The sequence below is a fragment of the Phoenix dactylifera genome, chromosome 5, assembly GCF_051530095.1.
Source record: "Phoenix dactylifera cultivar Ajwa chromosome 5, Ajwa_hap1_PhDact_Kaust_v1.1, whole genome shotgun sequence".
Classification (NCBI taxonomy): domain Eukaryota; kingdom Viridiplantae; phylum Streptophyta; class Magnoliopsida; order Arecales; family Arecaceae; genus Phoenix; species Phoenix dactylifera.
Window position 1 is genome coordinate 2,991,901 of NC_143194.1, and position 20,367 is coordinate 3,012,267.

Consider the following 20,367-nt stretch of genomic DNA (forward strand, 5'->3'; position numbering starts at 1 on the left):
TCCATCCATCATCGATTGGATTCCACTCAGGACCATCATCTTACGAAATTACCCCTCCCATTCAAAGAAACCCCATCTATCCTCGATGGCATTCATGTGCTTATACTCAAATCCCAGGGCTAATGTCAAATGTTCCAAAAAAATTTATCTCGGGCATCAGTGGCGTGCAGTGGACGGATCTCGCAAAGTCTCCATCCTGAGTCCTGATGTCCTCACTAACGCCGTCTTCAAAATATCCGGTCCTGAAATTACTCAAAACCCCCCCAGTTTAACATAAGATCAAGATCCAACCGTCCAAATCATGGACTTTTTAGACATATTATATAATTCTGTACACGTCAGCAGCGACATCATTGTACTGGTTGGCTCGATAAAAGGGCAAGTGGCCGAGCCTCCCCCTTCCACTCTCCTCCACCTCCGGAGCCACTGATCGCCGGCCACATGGCGCGCCCCCTCGCCGTCCTCCTCGCCCTCGTCTTCCTCTCCTCGGCGATCCTGACGCTTGCGAACCAGGCCTTCGACGAGACCGACCTCCTCCGGTCCGTCACCGACCGGGTCGACTCGCTCGAGACCTCCCTCCTCGGCGTCCTCGGCCAGACCCGCCACGCCCTCCGCTTCGCCCGCTTCGCCCACAGGTGATGATGATCCCCCAACCCCCTCCGTTCGATGACCATCAGACGGCCCGAATTTTCACTGATCGATGGTCCCTATTTTTGGTTTCAGGTATGGGAAGAGGTACCATAGCGTGGAGGAGATCAAGCTAAGATTTGCGATTTTTATGGAGAATCTGGAGCTGATTCGCTCCACCAATCGCAGGGGCCTACCGTATAAGCTGGGGATCAACCGTAAGTTTATCTTATCGATTGATCTGGACCGTTGACTGTATAGATTAGCTCTGACCGTCTGATTTGTGTCCAGCGTACGCGGATTTGAGCTGGGAGGAGTTCCGGGCGAGCCGGCTTGGTGCGGCGCAGAACTGCTCGGCTACGCTGAAGGGGAATCACAAGATGACCGATGAGGCACTCCCGGAAACGGTATGCGCTTTTAGATTGATCTGATGATCTTATTTCTGGTTCGATTTTGGCCGTCTGATCGTCGTACCGCAGTGCTCTCCGTGATTTCTGGACGGTGGTGATCGAGCCATTACCTGCTTCTTCTTTAAATTTTTAGTTGTGTATTGATCCATCCTGTTTTATTTATTTTTTAATTTTTAATTTTGACTATTAATTCTTGTAGAAAGACTGGAGGGAGGAGGGGATAGTGAGCCCGGTGAAGGATCAAGGGAGCTGCGGTTCTTGTTGGACCTTCAGGTGGGATGACTCACATACCTCTGATATCTTAAATTAGTTGATGTTTTTTTGTGTGTTTATCTAGAAAATTGAGTTTAAAAAATTAGCAAAAAGGCAATAGAAACGTATGTTTTTGAAGAATTAAGAAACAAAATTACAAAGGCTCCAACAATCTCTCTTTGTTTGCTGCTTAAGTTTTGTGACATCCCGTGCGGCCCTATGTTTAGTCTAACATCGGTTATTCGTTGATTAGATCTTGAGTACTTATACAAGACTAAGAAACTTAAATAATACTTTCTGATTAGCCATTTTGGATGAGGTTCTCGGTTGTTACAGATAGTATCAGATTGGATCTGGCCCATAACCTATGTGGACTAGAGGATATTGCAGCATGGATTCATTGGGACTGATAATGGGCTGATTGTGGTGTTCATAATTAGATTTGAATTAATTTGAACTCTAGCCGGACGAAAACGTCGGGCTTGAATGGGAAAAGTATGTGAGAATTCATGCGAGCGTGTGTTTAGTCTTACATCGGTTATTTACTGGGTAAATCTTGGGTACTCAAATAATACAGGATCTTGGGTACTTATAAGGCTCGTTTGGTTCGCGGGAAAAGATGGAGGGAAAGTGTGGTCAACGGGAAAGTAATGAGATGCCTCTTATTTGGTTGAAGTTTTCAAAGGAGAAAGACGGGAAAGTTGTATTCTCATGAGAATATGATTCCCACATTTCATGGAAAAGTCTTTTCCATGAGAAACATGGGAAAGTAACTTTCCCATGAGGCGAAAATCACTCTATTTTTACTTTTTTCTAAAAAGGCCCTTCAGCATTAAAGAAGCATTAAAGAGGTATTAAAGATCTAATTTTTATTAAGAGCATAATAGGAATTATACATAACTTTTCTAGGAAAGTGGATGGCTAACCAAACATAAGCATTTTGGAAATTTGTCACTTTTCCATAGTCAACCAAACATGCCAAAAGTACTTTCTTAGGCTTCCTTTTTCTAGGAATTTGTTTCCCAGGAATCATATTCCTAGAAAGGAAAATACTTTCCGCGAACCAAACGAGCCCATAGAGGATCAAGGAACTTAAATAATACTTTCCGGTTAACCATTTTGGGTGAGGTCCTGGTTTGTTATAAGTTTGGTTTATTTGAAATATTTTTTTTTTGCATGCAGTCAACACTAGCTGTAGAAGCCATCTTGAAACCAGATAAAGAGCTACCAACTATTGTTTATGATGTTGAGGTTTAAAATAAGGCTCGCTGATTAGATCATCTTGATTGCATGATATATGGGGATTTACTTGAAGGATAAATAATTATAGAGTTCAAGGTTAAGGTTAATATAGAAGAAAATGGTGATGCCCACTTTAGAAGTTTCTTTGAGGAAATGTTCAACATCAAACTTCACTACAGAAGTAAATTTTCAGACAATTGTTCTGTCAGATCCTCGAAGGTTCCATCTCCATTCGGATTCTGTTGTTTTGAAAGTCCCAAAAATAATGTTCTTGATGAAACGAGTGCAAAACTAAATGCCAAGATCTTGCCTACTCTAGCAACTAATCTCTCTCATGATCATGAGTCATTACAAGGCTTGCCCAAATTAATGATTATATAACATTCAGTAATGTTGTTTTCTTTCTATGGAAGCCATTTAGATCCAAGAAACCAGTCACAAAGAGCTAATTAACAGTGTTACAAACTTGCCAATGGCAGCACCACAGGGGCACTGGAGGCAGCTTACACACAGGCGACTGGGAAGGGCATCTCTCTTTCAGAGCAGCAGCTGGTGGACTGTGCTTATGCTTACAATAACTTTGGATGCAATGGGGGATTACCATCTCAAGCTTTTGAGTACATAAAATATAATGGAGGCCTCGATACCGAAGAATCATACCCTTATGCTGGAGTTAATGGCATCTGCCACTTCAAACCAGAGAATGTTGGTGTTAAGGTTTTCAGCTCGGTTAATATCACCCTGGTGAGTAATCTATGCCATATTCTTCTTCACTTCTAATTCTCATGAAAATGGTTACACCAAAATACATGTATGCGATCAGGCTAAAGCTGAACTGAACCGTTATTAAAATCGAATTCCTTTATTCGATCACTATATGTATAGGGTGCGGAGGACGAGCTGTTGCATGCAGTTGGACTTGTACGTCCTGTGAGCGTCGCATTTGAGGTGGTGACTGGTTTCAGGTTCTACAAGGGAGGAGTTTATACCAGTGATACCTGTGGAAGGACACAGATGGTAAGCTTGATAACATCTTCTTCTTCTTTTCCCTTCTTTTCTCATTCCTTATATTGAGAGTTGAATTATAGCTAGTATAAAAGGTGAGTGCTCGATGCTTGTTTGTAGCCATCCCACAACATATTATAGCAGAATACAAAACTATCATGCCGGTCTTGATGATGGACAATATACCATGCTGTTATGATTTATATATGGATAGTGTCCAAGTCTAAGATATATATATCCATCTTGATTAATATTCACCAAAGTATCTTGAATCCCACTTTTAGGACGTAAACCATGCTGTTCTAGCTGTTGGTTATGGGGTGGAGAATGGCGTTCCATATTGGCTCATCAAGAACTCCTGGGGAGAAGATTGGGGTGTTGATGGCTACTTCAAGATGGAGCTGGGGAAGAATATGTGCGGTGAGTATTCTAACTATGTAGCAATTTAGATTTGGGCCAAAATTGATGCAATTTTAATGAATATTAAGCACTACTATAGGCTTGTTCGTTTCTATATGCATACTTTTCTTATCCTAAAACCTCAAAATCTTCTGTTCGAGGCAAAATTATAAGCTTGTGTCTCTCATTCTCTTGAGTAGGCTATTGGGTAGTGATAAGCTGATTCGGTGTTGCTGATGCAGGTATTGCTACTTGTGCATCCTATCCAATCGTTGCTGCATAGAGCTGCTATTCATGGAGATGGCTTCTATGGCTGATTCGTATGATAAAGGTTTCAGGAACTTCACGCTTAATCTTGAAAAGTGAATGTGAAAAATGAAGACAGTGAATTGGACCTGCATAAAATTATAAGTCATGAACTTCTATGAGAATGCATGAATTCAATTGAGATCAATCCTTGTAAATTGTACTCTCAATCTATTTATAGCTTGTCAAATATGCCAGTGTTGATAAAGGCCTGTATGCTTTTCACTAGTCCGAGTGGCCATCGCTTGTATTAATCCTTGAAATTGTACTATTTATAGTATGTTGAATAATGCAAGTATTTATATAGGCCTATGAGCTTGCTACTAGCTTGTGTCAGTCAGCACAGACTAAAGGGAACTCTAGCTTAAATATGCCTGCACTTTATTTGGGGGTAAAATATGCTAACCTGATTCTAGGTTTGCTTCAACCAACATAACTTGATGTCTGCCCTAACAAAAACTTAGGGCTTAACTAACATCATTTTTATTTCTTTTCTTTACCTAAAAAGAATAAAATCACAAAAATTAAAGAAAGAAATATATTTGGTACTATTATTTTTTATTTACCTTTTAGAAATTATTTTTATTATTTTTAGAAAAATGAAGGTGAAATATTTTTATTTTCATTATTTTCAAAAGCAGGGAATGTAGATCTTTTACCACTATCATTGGCACCATCTCCATTACTATTATTGTCGTCGCTACCGTTATTCACTACCACTACTGTTGTCATTATCACCATCACCACTATAATAGCCTACCATTCTCACCATCTGTGCTACAATAGCTTCACTATTATGGTCTATACCACACTACCACATGGTATCATCATCGTCACCACTACCATATCATTAGTGCACCTACTATTATTGCCATTGTCATCATATTTGCAACGCTCTCTTTTGCCGCCACAATCACCACCACCACAATTTTTCTTATCTTCGCCACGACCATTTTCGCCACATTGCCTCATCATCATCGTCATATTTATATTTCTAGTAATAATTGACTATACTCAATTTTATTATATTTTTAAAATTCAAAATAGGGTACAAATAAAAATTTATTTCCTATTTCTAAAAATTAAAAATGAAATTAATTCCAAATTCCATCTTAAGTTTGAATAATTTTTAATCTTTTAACCCAATCCCCTGCAAATACAATATAAATTCCATATAATGTTCACTTTCTTCCTAATCTAATTTTAGTCTTGCTTGATTTAGTGTAACCATATCTAACCTATTTTAATTTGATGAAAACCTAGACTTACAATTTTGAAATAAGATGGTTAAGTTTATTCTTGGGTCAATGGTTTGATAGCCATATTTTGTTGATCAGACTGGGTTTGAACTAATTTGAGATTGTGCTTAATTGGTCCTAACCTCAACAAATTTTCAAATTATATGGATGGATTTAGATATACGTAGAAGAGAAAATGGATTTTAACACAGGCATTATTTAGGAAAGGCCAGAAAAGACCTTGATTTACGTTACAGTAATAACGGTATTTTCTCTTATTTTCACTGACTTTTCTTTGAATTTTAGAATAGAAGATTTTCTCTCTCCTATTTTTTTGAATTTTTTTTGCATGAATATTCTTCTAATATCAAATTTTGTATGAATACTCTCAAAAAATTGATATTTTCATGTATACCCTCATAAAACACTTGTTTTGCTATTCTACCCTTTTTTATCCTTATTTTTGTATATGTACCTCTACCATCTAGCACCGTTAAAAAATTAGCGATTTCAAATTAAAATGATTAAAATACCGGTAATGGGTAGATATGTAAAAAACAACATTTATAAGGCGATTGCGATGGAAGACAGAAAAAAATAATTTCAAAATTTTATTTTATATTTTCAAATAAATATAGTTTTTATTAATGGTGTTAGAAGAACCATTATATTAGGAGTATTTGTGCAAAAATAAAGTTTTATAAGGATAAAGAAATAAATATAAATTTTAAGTAGATATTTGTGCAAATTTAAATTTTTAAAAAGATATTTATGTAAAAAATAAAATAAAATAGAAATAAAGACAGATATAGGTATCCCGAAAAAAAAGCAGGAAACTTGATACCTTTCCCTTTACAACCGTGTCCCCGGTAGCTGCATTCGTTCATTAGCTGGCAGCAATTCATCAAATCTGCATCCCGTCTGATCTGATCAGGATCGTCCATTGAACCATCCTTACATCGGGGCAGTTGTATTGCATGGGCCAAGCTCTAGGCCGCAGAGTGCGCGTGAAGAATTCAACGGCAAAAGGCGTTCACTTCACATTCTCCAACACAAATACCCTTGCGGCCTGAGAAAATGCCGGTCGGCGGGATATAGGCTCTTACCCCTCTGTCTCTCGCCCCCCAACTTTCTCCCGCTATTTCCCAGAGCTTCCTTCGAGTTCCCTCTCGGCGATTGGGATTAGAATTAAAGCTATAAGGTAAAGAATCTTGAAGTTATCCAATAATCCATAATATTGGTGTAGTTTCCAATCAGTGCTACTTGTCCGTTTGGATTTGTTTGTTTCACCTATTTATTTTTGTGATGAAACAGGAAGTTTTTGATTATTTGGGCTATGTGGTTGAATGCACTTATTTTTTGATGAATTATTTCTTCTAGTTTCTTGAAACGAGGATGAGGCTGGAGTATGGGATGGGATGTGTAGAAATATCTTATTTAATATGCAAGTTTCTCTTTTCTAATAAATTATTCAGGGAAAAATATATAACTAATGGTAGGGGATGGACTGCACAGATTAATTCTTTACTTGTTGATTAATTTGTAGGATATTCTTTTTTTATTAGGTATGGAGTTTTTTTTAGTGCTTTAGAATTAAGTTTTAAGAAGAGCTTAATCATGATTCGTTGCTGTTGCATCCTTGAATAGTTGAGTTTGATTACCTTGGGGCATACAGCTTTTTTACTAATTTTATTATGTTAGAGTTTTTATAAAAAGCAGAAATTATATCCCTTAAAAATTTGGTGTTTTCTATGACTATTACACTTGAATGGGCATTGAAAAGTCTTATCTTTGACATTTCTATTTATTTCCATCACATTTCTTAGCAATGGCATTGGTCAATTCCTCATGTTGGTTCTCCATTTTGCATCAAGTAAACAAAGAGTTTAGGCTGAGAACAAGTAGAAAATTAGTTTGAATTTAGATCTTAACAGAAATTCTAGCAAACCTATGTTCGTCCATTTTGCACTGAGTAAACAAAGAGTTTAGGCTGAGAACAAGTAGAAAATTAGTTCAAACTTAGATCTTAACATAAATTCTAGCAAACCATTCATTCAGTTCCAACCAACTACAGGCTGATCCATCTTAAAGATCCCACACACCTTCTCCTGCATGAGTTTCTTGGCAAATTCATTACTTTACATGGGCTTAGATTGTCTGTTTATGTTTATGATCCGACGAATGAATGCATCCAATGTCTTAGTTTATTGCTTTTTTTGATTACGTTTATGGGCGACTGCTCCGTATCATAGAGCTTGAGGATAAACTTTAAAAAAAAAAGCTATTACACTCAAGTAGATAAATCGTCCCGTAGTGATTCAATGTCTTTTAAACTACTTCTTTTATAATTTGTGTTCAAAATGCGCAATGCAGCAGTAAGAAAGTGGAGAAACCACATGTCTACTAGGGATTCAATTGGAGAGGGAAATAACTTGGAAGTTTGTGAAGTATCTTTTGCAGTCCTGTGTTGAACTCTTGTTTAGTATTAGATGAGGATTCACTAGCCCAAAACAGGTTATGGTAGCTTCCACTGAACAACTTCTCAGTATAATTAACTTTCAACCCTCCTCTTTATGTTACCATTTGACGAGTCAAATTTCATCTATAAGATTGCCTCCTGGCATTGAATAGCAAGGCTAACATGCTTCAAGGAGTCAACGTGACAATGCCAAAGGCTGAATGCACCTTAACGATTGATAGGGCTTTTTTAGGGTAAATTTTGTATAATGGAACATTGACCAGGTGATGGTTAAACCCATTTATTTACGAGTTGTTATTGGTTAGATTACTTATGAAGTCTCCTTCGAATGTCTAATTTCACGTAGGTTACATCTGGATCAACCAACTGGTGCAAATATAAACTGAAAATTAACCTGCATTTAGTTATAGTTCAGGATTTATATGTATTTAATACCTTCAACCACCATGCCTTATTCCTTCTATCAAGACATCATCATGGATCAAAGAATGATCCATTTAATCTAGAGAACATTTTTTACATTATCTCCTAACTTGGCATCAATTATATGTCATTTAGCCCTAAATTGCTAGCTAGGTTAATATTAGCAAGTAGAGGGGCATGCAACAAAATCTACAAAGCCAATTGACATATTGGTGATCTAATGTACGTGGTTTAAGTGGACTTAGCAAGGAAACAGTTCTCCAAAGTTTTTCAATACCATAAAAGAGTCTGGATCAAGGAGGAAGAAAGCTTGTAAAATTTTTTGAGGTCTAAATTATACTCTATAAGGGAAATAGCTCTATCAAGAATCACTTCATAGAGGAAGCTTGTATATTGGTAATTCTTTGCTTTAATTTTTATTTGACTATTTTGATGTGCATTTATTTTATTTACCATATCTATTGCTACTGCTCAAATAAGCTGGCATACTCTGATTTGAGTTGTTTTATATTCCACGGCTCAGTTATGCTGATATAGCTTTTGTCTTCTCAAAAGAAGTTTAAATAGTTTTTGTATTTGTTTCATGATTTTGATGGTCAGACTTATTTCATTTACAATGAGTGTTTTTATTAGTCAGATACGTTATCATAGTTTAAATTGAATCTTTTGTTATTATATGAATCGGTTACATGCTTCAGCAGATATTAAACAAATGTGCTGATGCCTAGGCGCTATCAAGCTTAGAAAAGGAACGACTTAGGGTACTGGTGAATTTACGGAGAGATGAAAGTGGGGAGTTTGCATGGATTGAGAGGGAAGCGACTTTTACTCATTCTCATAGTCATCTGCACATTGTTTCTTATTTGGGGATGGGAGAAAACACCGCATCAAGCTAAATTCATCCCATCATCAGACACAATATATCTGCCTCATTCAGGTTTTCTTTTTCCCAGAAAAGCTGTCACCATATGTTCTGCCCCTCCATTAGTTTCAGTCTCAAATGACAATTCCTTTTTTTCCCTCTATGTACTCTATCCTGCAACTTCCTTGTCCTCCAGTGGCTCACAAAACACACATAGACCAGCATGCGACCACAGAGGAAGACTTTCCAGTTGCAGACAACTTTTGGCATGCAATGAGTGAAAAAGAAAAGCAATTGCTTGGCGTTCCATCAAAAAGTTCTAAAACAACAAGCTCATTAAAGGTGACAGCAGTGAAAAAGGATATCATAGTGGCATCTCTAGGGAAGAAAGGTAGACTTTCTACTGCTTTACTATTTGTTTTTCTATTGTATTTAAGTAGGATGGTTAAATCTGGAATTGAATATCTTTTTTATATAATTATTTCCTCTTCATATCAAGTATAAAATACTCTTTTAGTAACTATTGAATTTCACAATACTATGATACGTAGGTTGGAAGAGCTAAGTTGGGTGTGGATCTAGGTTGATCTAGATCTGACTTAAATTTCGTTGGTTCTACATTATAGCAACTATACCTACAGACTTGAATTATTTTTGTTTATTTCTGTTCCAGTCCAATCACGTTCAATTCAATTTTATGAAATTATGGAATTGATTTTGGGACCAGCACACATTCAATGGGTCTAAATTCTTGTTATTAACTCAGGTTGGTTATGAAGGCAGGTGAAGGGGAGGGGGGCAGATGAGGTTTCCCTTCTGTTCTGGTGGCAGTTGCCTGTACAAAACAAGATCACAAGCAAAGAAGTACACATAACAAGCTCACTGGCCATACGCTGATATATTGAAATCTTAAGTTGGCCATAAGCTATAAATTAAATATATATTGCAAATGTTAATGTTAATGGTCTATGAAAATATGGCAGGTGAGGAAGAAGGAGAATCTTGATGGATTCCTGTGACATCGTTTTGGTATGTCGCAGGGATACCATTCAGATCTCTTCTCTTCACCAATAAACTTCCATTAGAGGTTTTAACGATATCAGCCGACGATTCCTCCATGTAAGGAAACCTTAATTTGGTATATAATGTGTATATGAGTAATCTTATGCGGTACAACTCTATTCTCTGTTCGGTTCACTGTGACATGGCAGGAGGGGTTTGCTGGGTTTTATGGCGATTGATGAACATTTATGGTAACATTTATATGGTTTGCATAGAATTTTTTTCCTATGTATTCTCTCTTTGACAATTTATTTTTGTTAATTCTTTTGTATCAAGTAAACATAAACAAACTCTGATGCCTAGTTTGCAAGTCAGTCTAGTCAGGCCTAGGTCTAGCTTGACTAGATAGTAATTCTTATTGGCTTCGTGTCTAAGAATCAAACAGAATATAGCTTATTAACATCTTGGGTTGGATCATATTGGTTTTCATTTTCAGTTGAATCTAAATTATACTAGTTAGATCAGAATGGTTAAGTTATTTGTTTTGTTTACTCACAATCTAGTCAATTTAAATCAAATTAGGTCAGATTCTATTTTGGAAGATCAACACCTAGCCTAATTGGGGCTTTAGTCTTGATTTGAGACCAGTACCTGATCATTCTGTGTCAGTTTAAATTGGGTTGATTACTGATTGACCCGCATACACCCCTTGTAATGTTTAGGCATGGACAAGGCTTTGAATGTGGGCTCTTTCTTCTTTCTTAGAGATGTAATGACACACATGCACATAATAATGAGAGAGAGCAGTGGCGGGAGAGGGGATGTACATGTTTTTGAGAACTAGGATAGGAGAAATCCTGGCCATAATTTGGGTGAGGGCAGGACTCAAACTCAGGTCTATGGTACCAACCTGCAAAGACTTTACAATTGAACTAGGGAGGATGTATATTAACCCTCAAATAAAAGAATGGTCTAGAGTCCAGACACAAGTGGTGTGTTTTTGAAGTTACATAAATATTGAAAATACATCATATTAGATGAGGATCATAGCTTTTCATGCTTCCTCTCGAATGCATTGCACTTACTCTAGTACACGATTGTATATATGAAAAAAAAGCATATGATGAGTTAATCCAAGATTCTCATAGGTGATCATTTGATATCTACATACATATATTTAAGTTGGTTATGGTTTTTCTCCACTGGATGAAGATTCTCTGGTTGCAGCCCCATCTAGGTATTCAATGATTGAAAATGCTGAGCGGGTTCTCAATGTTCCACCAAAAGATTCTGCAACAACGAGCCTGGTCAACACGACAATAGCAGATAAGAATTTAAAAACAGCCCCTCTGGAGAAGAAAGGTGACTTTTCCTTCTGATACCTCATATTTCACATTTCTGTAGGGTCTCTTTTTATTCTTTGGAATTACAATAAGAATTATATATATGATGAGTTGATTCAGGATGTGATTGTTTGTTTTGCACATATGCACAAGTATGTCTCTTATGATTGTCAATCTAGCATAGTTCATGAATTTCCATATTGATTCTTTGATATCTACATCTTTATACCTTAAAAATCTGTAAAAGTTAAAGATTGATTTACACAACTTTATGTTTCCTATATTTGCACCATACTTCATAGTTCATACCCTTAATAAAATGTTGATGGCCTCTGCCTTTCTTACCGAAAAAACAAAAAACTACATCGGAATACCTCTGTCTATTATTGATATCAATCTGTATTGGTCTTCTAGATTGCTTTTCCTCACCATTTGATATATCTATAGTTACAACCCGTTCGAGAGTATTTGAATTTGATGTGCTTTAATTGACATAGTCTGACTCCTAAGGTTGTCATTCTGAGCATGTTTTTGTGAAGTAAAAATCTGGAGATTTTCATCGAACATGGTTCTTCAGGATTTTGGATTATGCATGAGATTCTGATATGATCATGTTGCAGAATGCAATTATGGAAAGGGAAAATGGATCGAGGATGATAGGCATCCATTATATTCAGGGTTTGGATGTAAACAGTGGCTCTCTACGATGTGGGCTTGTAGGTTGACTACACGTCCAGATTTCTCCTATGAGAAATATAGATGGCTGCCTGAAGGCTGTGAGACGCCAGAGTTTGAAGGGACTGAATTCTTAAAAAGGCATGTTTATTTCATTAACAAGTACCTCTAGCTGGATGCATTATTCACAGGTTAAATACTAGCATGCGCACATACATATGCAGGAATTTATGTTATAGGGTTGTAATGGTTTAAATGTGTTCCAGGATGCAGGACAAGACTATCGCATTTGTAGGCGATTCTCTAGGAAGACAGCAGTTCCAATCATTAATGTGTATGGTCACTGGTGGTGAAGAGAGCCCAGAAGTGGAAGATGTTGGAATAGAGTTCGGTTTCAGCAAAGATGATGAGCGACCCAGTGGTTGGGCTTATCGATTCCCCAAAACCAGGACTACCATTCTGTACTATTGGTCTTCTACCCTCTGCGAATTGGAGCCTCTTAATGTATCAGATCCTGCTACTGGTTATGCTATGCACCTTGATCGCCCTGCATCATTTTTGAAGCAGAATCTCCACAGGTTTGATGTTCTAGTTCTTAACACTGGGCATCATTGGAATAGAGGGAAGCTTATAGCAAACAGGTGGGAATTCTATGTTGGTGGAGTGCCAAACACCAATAGGAGGCTTAGAGAGATGGGTAGAGCCAAAAATCTTACAATTCATACTGTTGTCAAATGGTTAGATTCCCAGCTCCCTCAACATCCACAGCTCAAAGCATTTCTCAGGTCGATATCACCTAGGCATTTCTTCAATGGAGAATGGAATAGTGGTGGTAGTTGTGATAATACCAGGCCTCTGGCTCATGGATATGAGGTCTTACAGGATGCTTCAGCTGATTTTGTTGCTGCTGCTGCAGTGAGTGGCACGAGGGTTAAGCTTTTGGATATCACTGCATTATCACATTTGAGAGATGAGGGACATATATCGAGGTATGGTTTTAAAGCTACAGAAGGTGTGCACGATTGCTTGCACTGGTGCCTACCAGGAATACCTGATACATGGAATGAGATCCTAGCTGCACAAATTTAGGCCATCAATTGGAGGTGGAAGAGCAAGCACACATTCTTGTACTGGCTCAAAAATTGCATTACAAATGGCATTACCTTTACATAGAGGAGAACAAATACAGGAGAGAGTGCTGTTTAAAGGATACTCTCGAAGCTTTTCTTCCTTCACATAGAGAAGAATAAATACTGGAGAGAATAATGTTTAAAGCATACTGAGAAAATGCTGGTGAGCATGCTGTTTAGATCACAATGATCCCATCATATAGGTCTTGTTTAATGTAGTCCTTACAAACAGCTGCTAGCCTGTAATATAGCACAATGACTATAATGTTTTATCGCAAAATGAACATGGCTGCTCATGCTACTACGAAGTGCTTGATTTGATCATCCTGTAAATTTGTACTTTTTATAAAACTACAGACAGCTTAATTGGGCAAATTTTCCTTATAATGGTTCGCTCTACCATCACCAAATTGTGACTTTGCACCTGGCTGCTTGTGGCTTTTATTTTATAACAATTCACATTTTCATAAAGGATTTTGCAGACTTTGCTCTCCGACATTAAATTTTGAATGTGTTTACTTGTATATATAGCCAAAGAGTGTGTTGCTCATCATTTCATCGTTTTATGCTTTAGGACACCAAGCAGAACCCTTTCCAAAGAACTTGTTTGGTATTATTGTTATTTTTCTTTTTTTTCTACAAATTAGTGAAATATCATATGGAAACTATTTAACTATCTAACGTATACTTCAAATTCTAACGTTTGTTACAAAACTAACAAACTTTAAGAAAATTTCAACCATGCGAGCCTTCAGTAGAGACAAATGTGGAATTTCTCAAGATACGGTCAGCTTCTCTAGGATGTACTCTAACAATCTTGTGGGTCGGAGAGAGGAAGTTGCTTAGAACACTTCAGAATGTACTGTCTTTTGATCTTTTGGATGTGTCCGTATTAAAATTGTGTGAATCATCTCTTCTAATAAAAAAAAAAAAAAGCGTTGGGACTTATGTTTGGGGTCTTGGGGCCGTCTGACCCACCGTTAATCCTGAAGCCCAATCCAAAACTAACGAGGCTTTAAAAAGGCTTCTCCTATGTAAGCCAAAACAGGCTTCTCTTGGACCCAAATACAACCCATTTTCGGTGAGTCCTGACTTGTTCATGCGGAGCAGGTGAACCAAAACCTCTCATTCCACCCCTTATCCCCCAACCCAAAGGCAAATAGAGGACCGCCGGAACTATGGCTGCGAGCTCCCCAAACCCCAAGAACCCTCACCGCCGGTGAATGGACGCCGCCGTGCTCCTCGCTTCTTCCGTTTTCTCGAGTCTGCTCACCTGCACTGAAGCCAAGATGGCCGCCCGAGCCTCCTCCTGCCTCGTATTCTCTCTCTTTTTTCTCTTTCTTGTTCCCCTCATCTCATCAATGGAAGCATCTAATCGGTTTCTTGATGCTAGGTTTTTTCACAAGGGACTCGCTTTTCTATCGGCAGGGCTGCCCCTTTTAGGCCGGTTCTCCTCGCCCGCCCTTTTTCCACTGATTCCACCGAGGGCTGTCTTGGTTCTGGTTCGAAAAGGAGAGCCAGAGGGCCTGTGATGGCAGCGAAGAAAGCAGTAGAAGGTACTCTGCTCTCTGTTTTGGCTGATGTTGAGTGGAATCGAAGTTTCCCGATTGGAAAAATGCGATTTTGAACGGTATTTAGTGTTCTATTATTGGTTGTGTGTCCTCATGACTCAATCCAGGTTTTCCATTGTCGAAAAGTTTGATTTTGGATCGTATTGGGTATTCTGCTCGTGCTGTTGGGTAATCTTGAGTAGAATCCAGAAAACCTATTGGGAATATGTCATATTGAATGGTACTTAATATTCTACTCTTGGTTCTTTGTCATTTTTGATTTCGAGTGAATTTAGTGTTTGATTCTCAGTATTGGGTCTCTTCAGTAGATTCAGCACTATCTATTTGGAAAAATGTAATTCTGAATGAAATTTAGTGTTTAAGTTTGGGTTCAGCATATACAGATTTGAGATCGCCTATTTTGAAAAGTGTGATAAATGGAACATCATGTTCAATTCTTGATAATGGGGTAATCTTGAGCAGGACTCAAATTGCTCTTTCATGAAAATTTGATTTTGATAGGATTTAGTTTTTATTCATTTGCAATTTATATTTGTTTTGATGGTTTGGAAAGGTGAGAAGCAAGAAGAGGGGAAGTATAAGCACACAGTGGATTTGCCCAAGACAACGTTTGGCTTGAGGGCCAATGCAGTGGTGAGGGAGCCGGAGATTCAGAAGATGTGGGAGGACAACCAGGTGTTTCAGAGGGTGGTGGATGGAAACACCGGGGTGGGTTTTATTGGCTTAAGTGGTATGTGGGCTGTATTATTATTGTGTTAAAAGAAATGGCTGATATTTATTGCATGATTTTTTTTTTAATTTTTGAGTTGGCAGGGTAATTTTGTTCTTCATGATGGTCCACCATATGCTAATGGCAATCTACACATGGGCCATGCATTGAATAAAATTTTAAAGGATATTATTAATCGGTACAAGGTATTCTTCATGTTGCCTTTTTCTTTCTTTTATTTTTTAGAATATTTTATTGTTAAACTTTGACCTTTGACTGTTCTTGATTGATGAAATGAAATCAAGTGCCTTTACTTGTTCCTGAGAGCATGTGTCCAAAGCTGTGGTAGTGTACTCAAATTTTGATATAATTGTTCAAAAATCATGTTGCTGACTATCTGCTTATTCCTACACAAATTTTTGATATAATTGTTCTTTTTCTAATCATAGCTGTCTGTGCTGCATGATTATTCCATTGAATGTGAGCTTCCACCCTTTGTAGTTCATAAAAACTTCAGTCCCAGGGCTGATCAGAAATTCTAATGCACTCATGATTTCAATTTTATCTTAATTTCTGCATTAACCCAGAGGACCCATCGACCCATTTGACATGTATTAGAGTCTATACCATTTGGTTCAGCCAACAAAGTAAGAGAATTGATTTGGTTATGCTTTTGGTACGTCATGGTCTGAAAATATGAGCAAGAGAAAAGAGTTCCACTGGCTTTAATGCATTAAAAAAAGTGTTATGCCTGAGTATCTTTAAGTTCCACATATATTTGCTTCAGAAAACTTGCATATGCTGATTTCTGTCCTGGGCTAGCTCAGACGTTTGAAAAATGGAAACCATCAGAATCTACAGTTGCGGTTGTTTCTGGGAGATTTTATGGAAGAATAACTGGCTTGTGTTATTTCAGAGCAGTGGTTGAGCTTGCCTGCTAAAATTGAAAATGAGAGCATTCTTTCAAAATCCCTTTCAAGAACTTCATCTGGCTTGTGTTATTTCAGAGCAGTGGTTGAGCTTGCCTGCTAAAATGGAAAATAAGAACTTCATCTGGCTTGCTTCATTTTTAGCAAAATTCGGGGAAGATATTCAGATGTCTGTGACTAATTCTTGCAATTTGTAGCAACCTTGCATCATGAAGATGTTACATGCAATTGTCCTTCTGCCAATGCATCACCTGCTGATAATCAAGCAGTGCATTGCCTATTATTGTAAGTAGTTGCAAGATCTCCTTGCAATGCATATATTACACCATATCTTGTCTGGACCTGAGCCACATAATTGTGCACAGTGAGATCTTATGATCTATATGGTCCAAATAGTTCAATCTAAGTGCCCTTACTTGATATTTGTGGATATAGGTATAGGTATAACACATGCATATTCTTCAGTGCCCCTTTTTCAGATATATGTTTATTCTTCAGTACTTTAAGCACATGTATGTGCCTTCATGTCAGCTATGCATGTGGCAATTTATAGATGTCCTTTCAATTCAATATCATTACCCTAATCATCTGGGTCAAAAATTTTCTTGCTTGCTGCAGCTACTTCAAAACTACAAAGTCCGTTTTGTTCCTGGCTGGGATTGCCATGGCCTTCCAATAGAATTAAAAGGCAAGTGCCAATTTAAATTATGTGTTCCATTGGTGCATGCTGTTTATGTTGATTGACCAGGTGGCTTCTTACATTGCTTTTGGTCTGGAACTTCTGTTCTAATTGTCCTGGCATAATCAAGGTTTCCACTATTTTTCAAGAATCTAGTTGAATGCAGAAATATGAGGAAGCTGTATTTCTAATCTTTAAATTCATGCATACAGACAATTCAAATAACTATAATTTTTAAATTTAAAGCATATTAGGTAAGGTTTTTTTCCTTCTCAAAAAATATTGGCTATATTGTTCTATGCTTGTTTCAGTATAATCATATTTGTAGAATATAGGACAGATTCAGCCTTTTTACAGCATTAAAAGCTCATTTGGCAATTGCACAAACTCTTTCTTGCATAAGTCAGATGTATAACTTCTTGAAATCAGTCCTTGAGCATGATCCTAAGCACTAGAAACATAGCCAAGCTCCTTGGACATAGGCACCTCAACCATGTGAGAGAGCCCCAAGAATTACAAGGTAGACCCTAACTAATTTGTGCACCTAGACTTGAATGCTTGTAAAGAAGGGTGTTCCTTCTTATATAGACCAGCATACTTTAGGGGCCTCTGGATTGTGCTAGGTAACATTCATCATTGCCCATGAATAATTCAGAATTCCCTACTCAGTTCCATAGTTGGCAGACGATAGATGGCTTGTATTGATATTTAGGGAACAAGTCACCATACCATGTTGGACAAACCTGCTGCTAAATGAAAGCCGGATTTTATTAGTCCAATATCGGTGTTCTTTATATGGAATGAATGGACGAATCGGGCCATGCCAAACTTATTGGATAACACTAAACAGAAAATACATATAAATCGACTTCTTTGTCGAAGCCTCTAGATCAGAGCTGCCTCTTCATCGAGCTTGCTGGTTTCCACAGTGCCAACAAATGGCTCAGATTGCTCCATCAACACTATGGAATCAGTTTGAATAAAAAAATTCGGTCATTTTAATACTTGCATGAGTTACCTTGTGCATAATGCACACAATTTCATAAAAATAGAGCTTAATATAGGTGCATAGTGCTCTTATTGCATCCTGTTGAATTTTCAAAAACCTGCTCCTTAATCCTTTCTCGTTCCTATTAATCTATTGCGTTCTTCCTTACATGCTCACACGGTTGGTCCCAAATTTTGACAAGTACCCTTTGTTGCTTTAGTTTTGCAGTCAATGGATCAAGATGCCAGAAAGGAGCTAACACCATTAAAGTTGAGAGAAAAAGCTGCTAAATTTGCCAAAGAAACTGTGAACATTCAGATGAAATCCTTCAAGGTCATACCCTGTCCACATCTTTATGTTCATTTAAAGTTTAAACATATAGATTTATTAGTTAAATGTAATAAGTGAATTACTATTTTCTATTTTCCCATACAGATTATATGGTATTCCTGTTGTTTCTGATAAAATATTAAATTGTTTTCCTATATTATTTGCATTTATTAAGTAAATGGCTTAACCACACGACCTTTTTCTGCTTTTATATTGCTATAGAGTATTCCTCTTTATCTCTTGAGGTTAACATGTACATTGAGGATCTCATACCATCTACATGAATTGTCATTTTGTGTGCTCACAGCGCTATGGAATATGGGCAGATTGGAATAATCCTTATCTAACCCTTTCTCCAGAATATGAAGCTGCTCAGGTTGGTCCTACCCTTTCCGGAAAAAAAAAACTCTAATAATCTCCTTCCTACCATTCTGCTCTTTTTTTTGATTCATGAAAGTCAAATGCCACCAATTTGGGGATGAAGTTGAGAATGAGCTCCTCGATACCATATTTTTTTTCTATAAATTGTTGTTGTCATTGTTGATTTATGACCTTTTTATGTGCTACGGTCATTTCATTTGTTAGCTGAGAAGAGCTTTCTTCCCATTTATCAAATTATGATATTGGTTAAAAGATGTTTACATTGACGTATTTTATAGCTTCAATAATGTTTAATGTTAAGTTGCATCTGAAAATGTAAGCACTAAGACATTCTTTTCTTCATTTTGCTGTGCCAGATAGAAGTGTTTGGTCAGATGACCATGAAGGGTTACATCTATAGAGGTCGAAAGCCTGTTCATTGGAGCCCATCCTCACGTACAGCTCTTGCAGAGGCTGAGTTAGAGGTAAGGTTAAATTCTGAATTGGATGCTTGGATGCTTTTGCATTCAGATTTTTCAGTTATGTGCTGGATTGAATAAAATGTAGGACTTTGCAATCAGCAAACTATAATGGATCACTCTCCAAGTTTTTCTGAAGTTTATTCTTAACTTTGCTGATAGTAGTTGTCAAAATAAATGATACAGTCTTGCACCTTATAAGTGGTTTTGGAATTGATACAACTGGACATGTTCAGGTACTGGCAAAACTTGCAACATAAGCTGTGGTACAATACCTTTATCGTGCAGCAGCTTTTAATTTATGTTAGATCTAGGAACAATATTAAATTTTTTTGAGTAGGTGGAAATAACCCACAAGACTTATAGCCTGTTTGGCATCACCACCGGTTCCCAAAAATGCAAAAACAGATGCAGAAATGGTGTTTGGTAACCCAGTTTTCATTTTCACTTTTTTGAAAACTCTTTTTTAGTTTCTAGAAATTGTGGAAACTAAAAATCTGGTTCACTTTTTTGAAAACCAAAACCACCCATGGCCACTACCACTGTCTCTGTCACCACCGCCCTGCCACCCGCTGCCACCACCACAGTTGAGCACTAGTCGCCTATGCCACCGATCATCATTGGCTGCAACTGCTGGCTGTCCCGGTCACCGTTCGCTACTGTTGCCAGCTGCCACCAAATATGGCCCAAATGAATACAAAAACAATTTTTGGGTTTCCGTTTTCAAAAAGAAAAAAAAGATTTTTTTTTCAGTTTTCAACATAACCTTAGTAATTAGTAAGAAATTGAGCTCTTTCAATGACAATACTGAATTTATTATTTTATGCAAAACTTATGTTGAGTGAATAGAGGTTTTAAATTCTAAAGTTTCTCTGAAATATTAATTTTATAAAGAGGGAGTAGAAATTGGGATGATTTAATTTGAGAAG

General features: G+C 37.4%; 3 protein-coding genes across 14 annotated transcripts in view; all 3 read left to right on the forward strand.

Moving 5' to 3' along the window:
• Positions 1-395: 395 nt before the first annotated feature.
• LOC103704943 (oryzain gamma chain-like) lies at positions 396-4,564 on the forward strand. Its single transcript, XM_008788476.5, has 8 exons — positions 396-635; positions 724-845; positions 919-1,034; positions 1,237-1,310; positions 3,011-3,275; positions 3,417-3,548; positions 3,821-3,956; positions 4,178-4,564. The coding sequence occupies exons 1-8, from the start codon at positions 442-444 to the stop codon at positions 4,216-4,218; spliced, it is 1,080 nt and encodes a 359-aa protein (XP_008786698.3). The 5' UTR covers positions 396-441; the 3' UTR covers positions 4,219-4,564.
• A 1,913-nt stretch (positions 4,565-6,477) lies between these two features.
• Positions 6,478-13,768, forward strand: LOC103704942 (protein trichome birefringence-like 14). 6 transcript variants are annotated; one of them, XM_088721367.1, is made up of 6 exons: positions 6,478-6,680; positions 9,083-9,318; positions 9,440-9,634; positions 11,473-11,607; positions 12,209-12,404; positions 12,530-13,768. In XM_088721367.1, the coding sequence occupies exons 2-6, from the start codon at positions 9,165-9,167 to the stop codon at positions 13,350-13,352; spliced, it is 1,503 nt and encodes a 500-aa protein (XP_088577493.1). In that variant the 5' UTR covers positions 6,478-6,680; positions 9,083-9,164; the 3' UTR covers positions 13,353-13,768. The 6 variants fall into 6 exon arrangements, with proteins under 6 accessions (XP_088577493.1, XP_088577495.1, XP_088577494.1 ...); XM_088721369.1 differs by having other exon boundaries at positions 6,483-6,680; positions 9,110-9,318; XM_088721368.1 differs by having other exon boundaries at positions 6,489-6,680; positions 9,080-9,318.
• A 688-nt stretch (positions 13,769-14,456) lies between these two features.
• The window catches only part of OVA2 (tRNA synthetase class I (I, L, M and V) family protein), a 29,961-nt gene continuing 24,050 nt past the window's right edge, over positions 14,457-20,367 (forward strand). Inside the window, exons 1-9 of one of the 7 annotated variants that reach the window (XM_088721360.1) lie at positions 14,540-14,709; positions 14,822-14,949; positions 15,072-15,184; positions 15,518-15,672; positions 15,778-15,879; positions 17,221-17,290; positions 18,490-18,602; positions 18,907-18,975; positions 19,337-19,444. In XM_088721360.1, coding sequence (XP_088577486.1) covers positions 15,622-15,672; positions 15,778-15,879; positions 17,221-17,290; positions 18,490-18,602; positions 18,907-18,975; positions 19,337-19,444 — 513 coding nt within the window. In that variant the 5' untranslated portion in view covers positions 14,540-14,709; positions 14,822-14,949; positions 15,072-15,184; positions 15,518-15,621. Of the gene's footprint in view, positions 14,710-14,786; positions 14,950-15,071; positions 15,185-15,517; positions 15,695-15,777; positions 15,880-17,220; positions 17,291-18,489; positions 18,603-18,906; positions 18,976-19,336; positions 19,445-20,367 lie in introns of those variants that run through there. The other 6 variants (XM_017842228.4, XM_026803788.3, XM_088721362.1 and 3 more) reach the window with 6 other exon arrangements.

Bases quoted from the DNA above. Each gene is read 5' to 3' on its own strand.
- LOC103704943 (XM_008788476.5), top strand. From the start codon at position 442: ATGGCGCGCCCCCTCGCCGTCCTCCTCGCCCTCGTCTTCCTCTCCTCG. The intron at 846-918 runs GTAAGTTTATCT...ATTTGTGTCCAG, and splicing joins GTATAAGCTGGGGATCAACC to CGTACGCGGATTTGAGCTGG. The intron at 3,276-3,416 runs GTGAGTAATCTA...CTATATGTATAG, and splicing joins GCTCGGTTAATATCACCCTG to GGTGCGGAGGACGAGCTGTT.
- LOC103704942 (XM_088721365.1), top strand. From the start codon at position 9,165: ATGAAAGTGGGGAGTTTGCATGGATTGAGAGGGAAGCGACTTTTACTC. The intron at 9,635-11,457 runs GTAGACTTTCTA...CACTGGATGAAG, and splicing joins GGCATCTCTAGGGAAGAAAG to ATTCTCTGGTTGCAGCCCCA. The intron at 11,608-12,208 runs GTGACTTTTCCT...ATCATGTTGCAG, and splicing joins AGCCCCTCTGGAGAAGAAAG to AATGCAATTATGGAAAGGGA.